Source organism: Nycticebus coucang, chromosome X, assembly GCF_027406575.1.
Source record: "Nycticebus coucang isolate mNycCou1 chromosome X, mNycCou1.pri, whole genome shotgun sequence".
NCBI classification, from domain to species: Eukaryota; Metazoa; Chordata; class Mammalia; order Primates; family Lorisidae; genus Nycticebus; species Nycticebus coucang.
In genome coordinates, this window is record NC_069804.1 from 17,157,571 (window position 1) to 17,172,398 (window position 14,828).

Below are 14,828 nucleotides of genomic sequence, written 5' to 3' on the forward strand. Positions count from 1 at the left end.
CAGAGTAGTGTCTTACTTAATCTAAAGAAATGTATATGGGTGATGAGCAACTCTTTTGGAGTATAAAGTATACACAGTCACTTATGGGTAAAGGATATCCATTTAATTCTCATTCAGTTTATTATCTGAAATGTCAGCCAATTATAATAAAGTGTCATGATAATCTTGTCTTTATTGTCTGATAGTTCTCATCAATTCCATGTAGTCCTCAATTTATGATGAGGCTACATCCTGATAAACCCATTGTATGTTGGAAATAGTGTTAAGTTGAAAATGTATTTAATGTACCTAACCTGCTGAATATCATAGCTTAGCCTAGACTACATTAAACATGCTTAGGACACTTACATTAGCCTACAGTTGAGCAAAATCATCTAATACAAAGCCTGTTTTATAGTAAAGTGTTGAATATCTTACATAATTTATTGAATATTATACTGAAATTAAAAAACAGAATGGTCATATGGGCACTCAAAGAATGGTTTCTACAGAACATATATAGCTTTGACACCATTGTAAAGTTGAGAAATCATAAGTCAAACCGTTGTAAGTCAGGGACCATCTGTTTTTTCTCACTGATGATATCAAGGGACATTTTGTGAGAGAATATATTATCTTACGATAGCTTTAAAAGATTATGCTAATGTTCTACTTTCTTGTTAAATTCCTGTGCATTCACAAATTTATATAAAATATTTTTGATATTATATTTTAAGATAGACACTATTTAGTTCAAGAGGTCCTTGTTATGCCAGAATAATAGATCTCTATTAAAATGGAAACCAAAAGTTCATTGTAAATGAAAAGTTATCATGGGACTTTAAGTCGGTAAAATGAGACTAAAATTATGAAAATATGTTCATAGTTAACACAACTTAGCTTCTCATAGCAACTATTGTGCTATGTCTTAGAGGAAAGAATCAAGTGTTATCTTTTTTGGGAGGAGAGCAATTTTTACAACAAAATTATAGGCTAGGCTAATGAATAACTTACACAATAAAAAAAGGGTCATTTAAAAATATACAAAAGGCTGGCTCGGGCTTGTAGCTCAGCAGTTGGGACGCCAGCCACATGTACTGGGGCTAGCAGGTTTGAACTGGCCCAGGCCTGCTAAACAACAATGACAACAACAACAAAAAAAGCCGGGTGTTGTGTCCGGCACCTGTAGTCCCAGCTACTTGGGAGGCTGAAACAAGAGAATCTCTTAAGCCCAAGAGTTTGAGGTTGCTCTGAGCATGATGCCACACACTCTACCAAGGGCGACATAGTAAGACTCTGTCTCCAAAAAAAAAAAAATATATATATATGTATATATATATGCACACACACACAAACATATATATACACACACACGCAAAAGGCTTTTATCAGCTTTCTCTTCATTTTTTTAATATTCCTGTCCTTCTGGATTTGTCTTTTTCAGGATTTTATTCACTAGTTGTTAGCCAGTATGATTTCCTATGATTTTCCCCAAAAGATTTTGAAACCCCAAGTGGGGATAAAAGACTCCTGTTAAAAGAGAAGAATGTTTGAGTGACAAATTTTTATATGACATCACTTCCTTAGTTAATTTTTTCTATTTAGATGACTCTGCTTTTTTTTTAAGGCAAGAATGAAACAGTTTATTGAGGAAGTGAAAGATAGGTTTATTATAGAATAAGAAAGCTTACAAAGAAGGATACATTCACCCTAGACAGCGAACAGGCCTCCACTGCCAGGCCAAGTAGGCAAAGAGGCCACTTTTACTTCTTGACACTTCATCATAAATTTAAAGTCTCTGATAATGAATTCTTGACAATACCCTAAACAGTGGTATTATAAGTTTGTCCGTTAATGTAAGTTCCCTCCAAGAAACTTAAACTTGGAAATACCTAAGTAACTAGAAGTCTCCATGGAATTAGTTCTGTCCATTATTTGGATTTTCTAAGAAGAAGAAAAAAAATGACCACAGACCATAAAGATACCACAGATTATTTAGTTAAAAGGCCCCTTTTCAGACGATGTGTAATTATAAATTTAGCCTAATTCTCCTACCCTTACTATAACTCCTATCTTATATGATGAGATTTGATGTTCAGGTGATAATCTTCTATTATTATTGAATTATTCTCACACACACATGCAAGTGTCTGCTGTCTTCAGTTTATTAAATAATCCAAGGACACTGCTTTAAACTGCATAGCTTTAGATCCACAGGAATTTAAAATATCGTCTGTCCAACTTTTACTTTAAGAGAACCTGTTGTCCAGAGTGTTTTTGACATACACGTGGATCTTCCTTTTGCTTCTTTGGACTTTTCTGTCTTTCCTTCAATGTACAGATGATGGGGTGAAGAGGGATCTTCCCTAATTGTCACTGGGCTTCCATACATCATGAGGAGGCCAGAGCCAGGGAGCTGTGCAGCAGTCCATGTTTAAGATGGAATTTAGCTTGTGTCTCTGAGTTTATATCAGAATTGTTTGCATTTTATATTCTGCTGCTTATGTTTTCTATGAACACTTCTCTTGGAATGGACATTCTTAATTATTAGAAAATCATCATTTAGTCTATCTAATTTATTTTATTCTTACTTTTACCCATACATTAGAAAGCTCTATACTGTTCACGGGTACTCTGGTCTCCTATTTTATGTAATGGTACAAAGCAAAAAGTTCACAAGCTTGAGTTCTTAAACTTAAGAGCCTGATTTCTCTGTAAGATAGGTCTTGAAACAATATTTCCAACCCTTGATTGAAGAATTTGATTAACTGAACTTGAGTATTCTGACTCATCATGATTTCACCATACTTTATTTTCAAGTCCAAAAATGGAGTGATTTAATGAATTTCCACAGTGCTTCTGCCCTTCATCTCAAAAGATTAGAGGGTCCTCATCTTTTTTTGATATAAGAGTAGCACCAGCATTCGAATTGCCCTGCTATTGATATTCCTTCTTTAATCAGGGCAAGCAGTCTCAAACATGGTACCCTCATCGTTTTGAACAAGGGTGGGTTGACTTTTTTCAGCATATCCATTTCAAGGTCCATTGGGTGGGGGCCTCTTGGCTATACAATAATGTCAGGTTTGTGATTTCATAAAGTAGGTTACAGCTATTCCTGGATTTCTTTCCAAGCCCACAGTTCTTTAAAAATAGAGTTACAATAGAGTTTCTGTTCATCTTTAGATTTTTCTTTTTATCACTTGTCTTTGAATTTCTTTTGCTCCTATGATCTTTCTTCTTAAAAATTGTTCTTTTACTTTAGTGTCTCTCTCCCTTGATTTTTTAGATGTGCTAACTTGCCTTACTGGTAAGCTTTAGAAATAGGACAGTTTTTTGGTTTGTTTTTACTTGACATCCTTTTTCTATCCTGCCATTTAGTCCTCAGTGGGATTTATAAATATCTGCACATAACTTTGTCAGTTATTCCTGCATTCAGCTAAACCCCCTCACTGGTAACTGGTGGCAAGCCCAGTCAGCATGCACGTATGGTTTCTACAGATAAAGAGGTATGTCTGGAAGAATTATCCAGTGTAACCCGAGCCCCAATTTCCAGGTGATGAACCCAAGGCCCAAAGTCACACAGGTTGTGCATGATGAACCACAACTAAAATGCAGACCCAGAATCTTCACTGGGTTTTCTTCTGCTCATACTGTGCTGCTTTGCCACTCAGTAAACAGTAGCAGAGTCTAGGCCTGAACCCAGGTGCTGTAACTCTCCAAAGCTTACTATTACACCAGGCCACTGCCCCTGTGCTCTGCCCAGACTATGAGGTAGAATGTCAGTTCACTCACTCTGAGAAAGTTGTCCATTCTAGACTTGGTTTCTTCATTTGTGAACTAGAGGAGCCAGCCTAGGTAAAGAATTCACAAGGATCATTTCAATTAAAAGGCAGTATTTTCTGTGCTCGTTTCACCCATTTCACCCCACTGAAGTGCTTTTGCTACTTTCTGAACCTCTGAGGAGAGAAACTTCGGTAAATGGACTGTGCATTCCTTTTCCTCATCATCTGATAGTTTAGGGCCACAATTTTCATCATAAAGTGCAGGGCAGGCCAGGAACCTTAAAAGTACTTCGGAAAATAAAATTATAGGATGTACCATGTAATGAAGAGTGCACATTCCACATGCGCTTAGGGAATTAATGCCGCTTCCTGCCAGTTCCCATTCATTACATTCTTAGTGCTCACGTGCTTATCTCAATCTTCAATACCTATGACTGGCATAAAGTAGAGAAGCCTTTATTTCCTTAAAAAACACAATCTGCTCAAATGAAATTGTTTTGGCAGTAAATTGTAGATGATTTTCTTTCTTTCTTTTTTTTTTTTTTTTGAGACAGAGCCTCAAGCTGTCACCCTGGGTAGAGTGCTGTGGCATCACAGCTCACAGCAACTTCCAACTGCTGGGCTCAAGCGATTCTCTTGCCTCAGCCTCCCAAGTAGCTGGGACTACAGGCACCCGCCACAATGCCTGGCTGTTTTTTGGTTGTAGTTTTCATTGTTTGGCAGGCCTGGGCTGGATTTGAAACTGCCAGCTCTGGGGTATGTGGCTGGCACCTTAGCCACTTGAGCTACAGGCGCCAAGCCTATAGGTGATTTTCTGTGCTTCTTTTTGAAGATTCCTTTATCTTCTCTCTATAACCATTGTTAAATGGAATCAATATAGATTTGAATAATGTGTAAGAACGAAGTACCAAAATTCCACTGAGTTTCAGCTTATAATCAATTTTATTCTAATGAAAAGAAATAATAGATTATTAGATTGGGAAATGGCCATACGATTTTGGGGAGTTGGGGGACATTTATTTGTTTATTTTACTGATGAAAAGTTAAGTGGATTGCCCAAAGTTACACTGTTAGTCAGATAAAAGGCTGAATCCCAAACCTGGGTCTCCCTATTCCTTTTCCAATGTTCCTTTTACTAAAGCAGTTCTGATTCAGCCATTCTAAGGCTGTATCTGTTAGCAAAGTGAAACTGCCACTAGTTGGTAATAAGACAATGCGCCCTTTTATTCATTTGCTTTTGGATACCAAGAATTCACCAAGCATTTGATTAGAGAAGATGCACCAGCTGTATTAACTTAGTGACTTCATTGAAACATTTATTGGTACCCAACTCCAGCATAGCTTATAGATGCTTTTAATGATTTTATTTGTGTGTGCGTGTGTGTTCTTGACCCTGAGTACTGGCGGTTTTCTAGATCCTCCATTTTTCATAGTCACACACTATAGAAGACAACCAGGAACAGCAATGAATAAGGGGAAATAAATGCAATTTGTCTTACTGCCTGATAAACAGCTCTTTAAAAGTTCTAGGGAGAGAAGGTTGACAGCACCGTACTGAGAACTGAGGGGGCAAAGTGCTTATGGCTCTTCAGCCCTTTGCTGTTTTCCCCCATGTCTGAAATGAGGAAGAATTAGCCATATATGAGCAGCAATTGCCTCATGGCCCAGTTGAAGCATTTATGGAGGAAGAGTTTGTTGAGCACCTTTTCGTTCCAGGTGCAGTCCTAGGTGCTTACGTGTATATTGTTGAACAGCAGAACTTAGTCCTGTCCTCCTCAAGCTCTGAGTTTGGGAAGGGTGGCTGCACAGATGGTAACCCAGTAAGCAAACAAATATATCAAAAAAAGTGTTCGGAAGTTTTCTGTGAAAGGAATGTCCAGGGTACTGTGATAAGGCGTAACAGAGACAAGGGCCTCCTTGCTTTGTGGTCTGGGAGAGACTTTTAAAGAGATATTCAAAGTAAAACCTGTAAAGCTTGGGTAGCATACTGAGCATTCCAAGCTAGGAAATAAGTGCAAAGGCTGTAAGTTTGAAGAACCAAGTTGGGGGCTATTTTGGGAACTGAAAGACTAAAGGGAAGGCAGAGGAGAAGGGCATGAGATGAGGATGGAAAGGCAAGCAGTGACAAGAACATGAGTAATCAGTATATTCATCTCCTCTTGGATTAGTTCCTTATAGATTATTTGTTTCTTATCAAGACTCTCTTAGAGATAGATGGATTTTAGTTGGGTGACCCCCAACCTCCAGAGTAACTCAGAGGGAGCATCAGAGAGGCAGGCTCCCAGTCCAGCTTCTTTAGGAAACTGGTGGTGCTTCCTCTGCTTCAGTACCTGGAGCTGCCACAGCATTCTCATAGTCATGGAATACCACTTCTCTGGCTCAGCCCCAGTTTTTAGAACAGCTGGACCTTTGTCCTCTCACAGTCCTCTAAGCCATTTTGGGAAGTCCTCTGCATCTCACATATTCCCCCACTGCCAGGTGGTATCCACTGTCGCACTTCTTTCCCCTGACGTGAGCCCTGTGACTACCTACTTCTCAGTTGACTTCCCTAGTGTGGGCCGCGCTGGTTCTCTGTGTATCACTGTTGGCCTTTCCCACTGCTGATTCCTGTCTTCTGATAGGCAGTATCTCTCTGTCTTTTCCTAATCTGTGTCCCAGCATTCTCCAATAGCTTTCTGGCTAAAGTAGGAGAATATTTCACGTACATAACCAGTTCACAAAGGAATATTGCCTTCATGTTCCTGGTTTGTTACAGGTATTCTGGTGCTACAAACTCCCAGCTTTTATTATACTCTTTTTTTTTTTCTTTTCTTTCTTTCTTTCTTTTTGTTTGAGTCAGAGTCTCATTACATCACCCTTGTTAGAGTACCATGGTGTCACAGCTCACAGCAACCTCAAACTCCTGGGCTCAAGTGATTCTCTTGCCTCAGCCTCTAAGTAGCTGGGACTATAGGTGCCCACCACAACACCTGGCTATTTTTTGGTTGTATTTGTCATTGTTGTTTAGCAGGCCTGGGCCAAGTTCGAGCCTGCCACGCCAGTGTGTGTGGCTGGTGCCCTATCCACTGAGCTACAGGTGCCGAGCCTATAGTCTTTTCTTTAAACACATTTGAAAGAGAATTGGGAGAGGGGACCGAAAATAATCTGAAGAAGTAATTCTGGGCACTAAATCTAGAATCTTCCCTCTCCCTTTGGCCCTCTTGTGTACCGCGTATAAACAGCATATCTTCCTAGAAGGTGTATTAGTCTTTCTTGCCCCTATCTAAACTCCATTTTCTTCTTCAAACTTGAAGCTATCCTTTAGCTGGGATTCTGGCCTTCACCCAAAACCTTGGGGTGAAGTGTTTAGGATTGAAAAAGCAGAAAATCAAGTTCATGATGGTCAAATGTTTTAGGATTGATAACTTTTGGGTTTTAAAATAGGAATATGGCATATTATACAGTGCCTCCTAATCAAGTAGTATTTCTGTAGCACGCCATATGAATGTTCACATTGGATGAGATAAACAATGTAAGTGGTCTCATGTCAGTTCAGGTTTTGCCTCTAAGTGAATTTGCCATAAACTTAGAAAAAGCTTGCAGTTTTTAGACTGTTTTCGGGGGTTTTGAAGTTGTAGATCAGGGATTATGAATCTGTATCCTGGTACATTCATATAAAAACATGGTAGTTAGAATTTCCCAGCTAAGTCTAAAGTTATCATAAAAGCTCATTTAAAATGAAATTATCTTCCCCACTCCCCTGCCAATTAATCCATTAGAGTTAATGTGACTTACGTCCTTTCTCCATGACTGTGGAGGTTAGCCTGAGTGAAGTTGATGGTATAGAAGCGGGTGTATTGGTTCAGCATAAGTTCTCCATACCAGAACAGCTACACCATCTGGGATGGACAGATGGACATGCCACAGGAGGACAGCAGGAACCTATAACAGCTGCTGTTCAGAGAGACGATCAGGCACTCTTAGAATTCGCTGCAGCTTGGCTGTGACCTGCATTGTGGATGCTTGGCACACGACCTCTGCTCACCGAGGTGACTCACATGCAGCCTGTGAATCGAAGACTTTAGAAGCCTAATCAGTATACTGTTCAAACTTAACAGGATCTCTGTACAGTTGAATTATATAAAATCCTTAAATATATTTCAGGACTTTTTTTTTTTTTTTTGAGACCGAGTCTCACTCTGTGGCCTTCACATGAGGAATAAAATGCTCTTCTAAGCCAAAGCTTCAGGCCCACCTTAATGATATCAGCTGCTGCAGATGCTGGCTGGATAGAGGTTCTTCTGCACATCAGTATGGTTGATTCCTTACTGCCCTTTTAAACTTCTTCCCCAGTACAGGGTGTTAGAGTTAAAATGACAATGGATTCATACGTTGTATCTGTAAGTCTGTTTTTACACATACAGTTTCCAATAAAGGGAGTATGATAAAACACAAGCAGAAAATCAAGTTCGTGCTGGTCAAGTAAACCTTTTCTTGTTTATTTTTCTAATTTTTAATCTTTTCAGCAAGAAAATGTTATTTAATATTTCATCCTACTTATTCAGAAGTATTCAAGGTGGAAGGTAAAATTGGGACATCTTCAGTGTTCTTGGATTTCTTTGAACAGTAGTTTCAAAGTTTTAATTTTACTCTCTTCACCATTGATTACATTCTAGAAAATGAAGAAGTCAAAGAAACGACTTTACGAGAGCTTAAAATGCTTCGGACTCTCAAGCAAGAAAACATCGTGGAGCTGAAGGAAGCCTTTCGTAGGAGAGGGAAATTGTACTTGGTGTTTGAGTATGTCGAAAAAGTAAGTCATTAGTTGTCAATGTGCCAATGTGCCTGATTTTCTTTAGGACTATCTCTGACATTATGGAAGAAAGTGTCATTATATAGTATAATTTGTCAATGTACTCATAATCTGAGGACTTTAAAAACGAAGGTGTTATTAATCATTAGAAGTCCTGAAGTAGGCTGGGAGGCCGAGGCAGGAGGATTGCTTGAGCTCAGGAGGAGTTCCAGAGCAACCTGAGCAAGAACAAGACCCCATCTCTACTAAAAATAGAAAAACTAGCCAGGTGTCATGGCAGGCACCTGTAGTCTCAGGCTACTCAGGAGGCTGAGACAAGAGAATCTCTTGAGCCCAAGAGTTTGAGGTTGCTGTGAGCTGTGACACCACAGTACTATACCCAGGGCCACAGAGTGAGACTCGGTCTCAAAAAAAAAGAAGTTCTGAAATATATTTAAGGATTTTATATAATTCAACTGTGCAGAGATCCTGTTAAGTTTGAACAGTATACTGATTAGGCTTCTGAAGTCTTAGCCTCTATGTTCAACAAGTAATATTTACTTCTGAGTTTTGTTTTTGTTTTTTTGAGACAGAGTCTCACTTTGTCACCCTGGGTAGAGTGTCATGGCATAGTAGCTCACAGCAACGTCAAATTCTTGGGCTCAAGCAATCCTCTTGCCTCAGCCTCCTGAATAGCTGAGACTATAGCTACCTGCCATGACACCTGGCTAGTTTTTCTATTTTTAGTAGAGATGGGGTCTTGTTCTTGCTCATTTGGCTCTGGAAGTCCTCCTGAGCTCAAGCAATCCTCCTGCCTCGGCCTCTCAGAGTGCTGGGATCATAAGCATGAGCCACCGCACCTTCAACAAGTAGTTTTTAGATTTATTTTAATTACCTAAACAAGGCTTCTGTGGAGAGATGGTAAATTGACAGCGATGCTGTAGGAGGTAGAGGGATGTGTGAGGTAGCTAGCTCCCCGTGGTGAATGAGCAGGCTGGGGAGCACCCCTTTGTGAATGGCCAGTGCTCTGGCTTTGTTAGCAGGAAGGAGATGCCCAGGAGGCCTAAGGTGAGGCCTTACATGAAACCACACACAAGTAAGGAACCTAGAAGCTGGGAGAAAGGAAGAAAAGCCTACATTATTGTAGTTGTCAGCACATTTGCCTTAGCACTTTTTTAAAAATGGTCAACTTGTCAGTGACAATTTTAATGACATGACCTAAAGGCAAGTGTATGCTACAGTAATCAATAATGCCTGCCTTGGAAGTTGTTAAAGAATAAATGACCTACAGCAGTTGATTAAGAACTTAAATAAGCACCTTAACAATAGGAGAAGAAATTGAAGCCAGGCAAACCTTTTAGCAGTTTCCTTTATGAGTAAATAGGTGGCACCTGCTGATTTCCCGGGCTGTTCTCTAAAGACAGATGAGAGGTTTATGTTTGCTGTAGTCCATGCCTGCGATACCATAAATGATAGAGTATCGCCATTGTCATTATCAAATGGAAAGCAGTGTTGTCAAGATGACTGATCAATGACAAGACCTCAGATTCATTCAGCTTTTACAAGTTCCTTTTCAAAATAAAAAAAATACATACATAGCAATTTCATCATTTGTAAAATTTGAAAAATACTAGAAGGTTCTTTGTAGTTTTAAACCACTGCTTTTATGTTTCTTTTCCAAAATCTGTTTTAAGTTTCTTTTTCTGTGTCAATTTAGGTATTCTCCCTAAGGTATCTTCTCTACCAACATAAAACTAAAAGTTGATTTTTTTTTTTAAGTTTTTTTTTTTTTTTTTTTTAAAGAATGGCTATACTTGGATCGCAGGGAAAGTCAGATGCTCTTTATTTTTTAGTTGTCACAAATAATCATGCAGTTTGCAGTGTTCACTGCCAAATATTAAATTTTTGACAGCTCTATTTCAGTTTACCCTTTTGATTTCTGTTCTCTTGGTGATCATTCATGATTAATACAATTTAGTATATTTCTGTGTATCTGTTTCCTCACTGGGAGAGGAAATTTGGTGTTTTCTGCTGCTAAATGGCAGAGGTGCCACCACAATTCCAGTATTCTGATCCCCAGGCCTGGGATTCTTTTCCTGGCCCTGTGGTTCTTAGGTGGAAGGTGACTGCCACGCCTGCCCATCAGTGGCAGTGCCAAACAGTTGACAGTGTGTCAGGAGGGCAAGGAGAAAGATGCTGTAGGGTGGGGGATAATAGGTAACAGAGAGTCAGGATTACAATAACTTAAACAAAATAGAAGTTTATTTCTCCCTCGTGTACAAATACAAAGGTAGGCATACAGGACTAGTGTGACTCCCTTGCTCCATAGTGTAGGGGGCGCAGGCTGCTCCACCACCTCTGAGATGGGGCCTTTGTCCTCAACGTCTGGATTGAGGGCAGCTCTAGCTGTCACATCCCATTGGCCAGGTTGTAGTTGCATGACCACACTAGTTGCAAGGCAGAGGGGAAGTGTACTCTTTGTTCCGGGCAGCTAGGCCTCGACTCAAAATTCATACTCCTGTGGAGTAAGGGAAGAATAGGTATTGGGGGACAATATCCCTGCCCCTGAGGAATTTAGAGTGGAATATGAAATAAAAGATACAATTCATTTTCTACATTACAAAGTCCTCCTTTTCTCCTGTGAATTTGGCGCCTTCTGTGTATTTGTTAATTGAAACAGTCTATTCAAATAGAGAATTATAAAAAATGATTCATACATACTTTAAACATTTTATTTTCTCTGGAAACAAATACTGTATATGTTCATTTACCATTCTTTAGAGGTAGGGTCAAGGTATTTCGCATATTGCTGTCCTGATTGCAATTCTGATTAGTCTTTTTTACATATATAGTATATGTAGTGCATCTTTAAAGTGAAGCAAAAGCTCAAAAACACTTGCAAAGGAATATCAATGGGGGACATTTACTATATATGCTTATTACAACCAGCACCCATCCCTTGTCAATATTTTATAGTTACCTCATTCACATTTGATTAGGTGGCAGTGTGTTTAGTGGCTTTCTTTTATCAAGTCTTTCCAGTGTATTCGACATGTTTTCCTATAAATAGCAACTCTAAATTTACAAAAAATATTTCAGTGGTTTATATGATATTTAATTATATTAAAATAACAAATTTATCTGTTATAAATGGGGAGAAGAGTAAACACAACTAATTCTCTATGGGTATACAACTCAACTGGTGGAAAGAAAATTTGTGAGGCTCTATTTGAGCAGTGTTTTTCTAACTTTTTGATCTTAGGATTCCTTTAGGCTCTGAAAATTATTAGGAACTCTAGAGGTTTTTATTTATGTGGGTTTTATCCATTAATGTTTCTTATTGGAAGTCAAAACCGAGCAATAAAAAAATATTCATTGATTTATTTTAAAATAATACACCTGTTACCTGTTAACATAAATAAGTTTGTTAGTCATCCTTGCAAGTTTTTCAAGTAAAAAATGATGTTCCTGGTGGGGTGTGGTAGTTCACACCTGTAATCCGAACACTCTGAGAGACTGAGGAGGTGGGAAGATGCCTTGAGCTCCGAAGTCCAAGGCCAGCCCGAGCTCTGTCTAGGGTAGGAGGGAGGTATTCCACAAAATAACCCAGCCAGTTCAGCTTGCGTTACAGTCATCGAAGTGCTTTTCCTCAAGACAACCATCATAAGATGGCACATGTGCAGCAGAAGGGCTTTATGTGCATACCTCATTTTATGTAGGTTTCTTTTTGTATATATACTTTTTTAAAGTGTCATAATATTGGGGGGAGTTATGTAGATAGATTCTTGATAAGACATATACTCAAAAATCAAAGTTTAGTAAAAGTATTTTTTTACTGCTTTATCAAGGACATTCCTAACCTAAAACTGTGCTTTTTTTCTTTTTTAACTGCAAGAGTTAATTGGATTAAGGAACCCAATGCCCGGATTCACTCTAAGGTGCCAGCTATTTACCCATTGTTGGTTTGTGCCATCTGTGTAAATGCCAACACAGTGAGAAAGGCAGACACCTGAGTGTTGTTATGAATATAGTTTTGACTTCTTGGGCCCTCTTCTGCAGGGTCTGAGACCCTAGAGATCTGCAGGTCAACTTTGAGAAATACTGTCCTGGATAGCTGCCTATAAACAGTTAAGCTATGATAATACTGTGAGCCTTACGTGTTGTGATTTACAGAGGGAGCGGGTAATGTTTGGTTAATCTGGAAATTCAGTGGAGACTGGCTAAGTGGAGTTTCTACTTAGTAAAAAATTTTGCATTGGCTCGGCGCCTGTAGCACAGGGGTTACTGCACCAGCCACATACACCGAGGTTGGTGGGTTCAAACCCAGCCCTGGCCAGCTGAAACAACAATGACAACTGTGCATTGTGGTGGGCACCTGTAGTCCCAGCTACTTGGGAGGCTGAGGCAAGAGAATCGCTTAAGCACAGGAGTTGGAGGTTGCTGTGAGCTGTGATGTTGCAGTACTCTACCAAGGGTGACATAGTGAGACTCTGTCTCAAAAAAAAATTTTTTTTTGCATGAATTCTAGTTAGAATGGTCTCTAACTCCAAACTAAAGATTTTGATTATTAAATTATTTGAGGTCTGTGAGTTCTTATTTCAACAGTATTTTCTAGCTTGTTTTAATTTTTATACTAAATTTATTAATCATATCTAAGAGACTTTTTTCTTTTAAGCATATTGCCCAGATCTTCCAGAAATATTTTCAAGGCTTGATTTTATTACAAAATTCTACTGAAGATACACAGTGGTTCTACGTTAATTGGAGTTAATGACTGTCCCCTCCTTTATATGTTGTAGTGTCATATCTCTACTTTGTATTGCTTCTCCTTTAAAATTATTCTAAAATAATGCCTGAAAAGCTTTAGGAAGAGTGCACAGGGTTATTTTATGGAGCATCACTGGGGAGTAGTAAACATGGAATTTCTCATAAAAGAAAGGCTTGATTTAATGCAATATCCTGATTCAGCATGAAAAAAGCTGTACATAAAAAGCAAAGCAATAAAAAAATTACATGCTGTGTGTTAGATGAATTATCCAAGATGTTTTTTAAAAATTGTTAATACATAATTTATGGGGCTACCTAATTTTTGAATTTAATGGCTCTAATTTTTAGAATATGCTTGAATTGCTGGAAGAAATGCCAAATGGAGTTCCACCTGAAAAAGTAAAAAGTTACATCTATCAATTAATCAAAGCTATCCACTGGTGTCATAAGAACGATATTGTCCATAGAGGTGAGTATGAGATTTTAGAAATGGAAAATATTTTTAAAAATCAATAAAGTTAACAAAATACTTTACACATTACTATCTTAATATTTCTGTAAGCACTGACATTTCCATTTAAATTTAATATTTTGAAAGTACAAGAGAAGTATGAGAATTTGTTTGCTCTCCAAATCTTCTTTTGTATCACTGAAAGGATGAATCACAAAGATATTTGGATTTTATGAGGGGACCTCTGTGTTTGTATAACCAGATCCACTCTCAGCTGTAGAAATGCCTAGTGATATAAGAAAGCTCAACAAATGTGAACTTTGAAGCTTACTTTGAGGTGAGGCGACCATTTATTTGGTCTTACAGGTAGACCAAGTAATGTGAGACAACCCAGAGTCCAGCTTTATAGGTGGTCCCTAAGTCACAGATCCCCACTGGCACTCACCTCTCATTCTCTCTTATGCCAACAGTCTCTAGTGTATATCTTCACTTCCTAATATTCTCCACCTGTTAGTGAAAAGTGCTCATCGTTTGCAAGGTACAGGCATGGTCAACTTTGCATAAAGGCCATAATTATATGTCCAGAAACTGTTTTATTTTGTCCTTTGCTACCATGAAATGGGTGGCTTATAATAATAAAAGGGAAATTACTTGCTCAGCATCATCTTTGACTCTCCACCATTTATTTTCTGATAATCTCTCTTGCATTGCAGAGTTTTACAGTAGTGGGATACAAATTAGCAGAATGATGCTAAAAGATGTTTATCAGAAAATGTTGGCAATATTCACTTCTTGTCTTTGAACTATCAGATGAATGAATGCTGCATTTTCATTTACCTATACAAACACACAAAGATATCACTTTAAAAATAGTATCATTTTTAGAATAGCCTAAAGGTCATAGAGAATGCCAGCTTCTATTATTTCTAGAGACAGTTCGTATTTCTCTTGCATTTGACTCTCGCAGCAGTTACCATATCAAGGTTGTTAGATAGGTCTCCATGTCAGCTGGCCATCCAGTGTCTAGCTTAATGTTTCTAATTACAGTCTGTATAATAATTTGAGGGTATTAATGAGG

At 38.5% G+C, this 14,828-nt stretch overlaps 1 protein-coding gene across 1 annotated transcript in view; it reads left to right on the top strand.

Moving 5' to 3' along the window:
• The window catches only part of CDKL5 (cyclin dependent kinase like 5), a 189,542-nt gene that overhangs the window by 128,348 nt on the left and 46,366 nt on the right, over nt 1-14,828 (top strand). The window contains exons 6-7 of the mRNA XM_053580115.1: nt 8,417-8,553; nt 13,648-13,768. Coding sequence (XP_053436090.1) covers nt 8,417-8,553; nt 13,648-13,768 — 258 coding nt within the window. The remainder of the gene's footprint in view (nt 1-8,416; nt 8,554-13,647; nt 13,769-14,828) is intronic.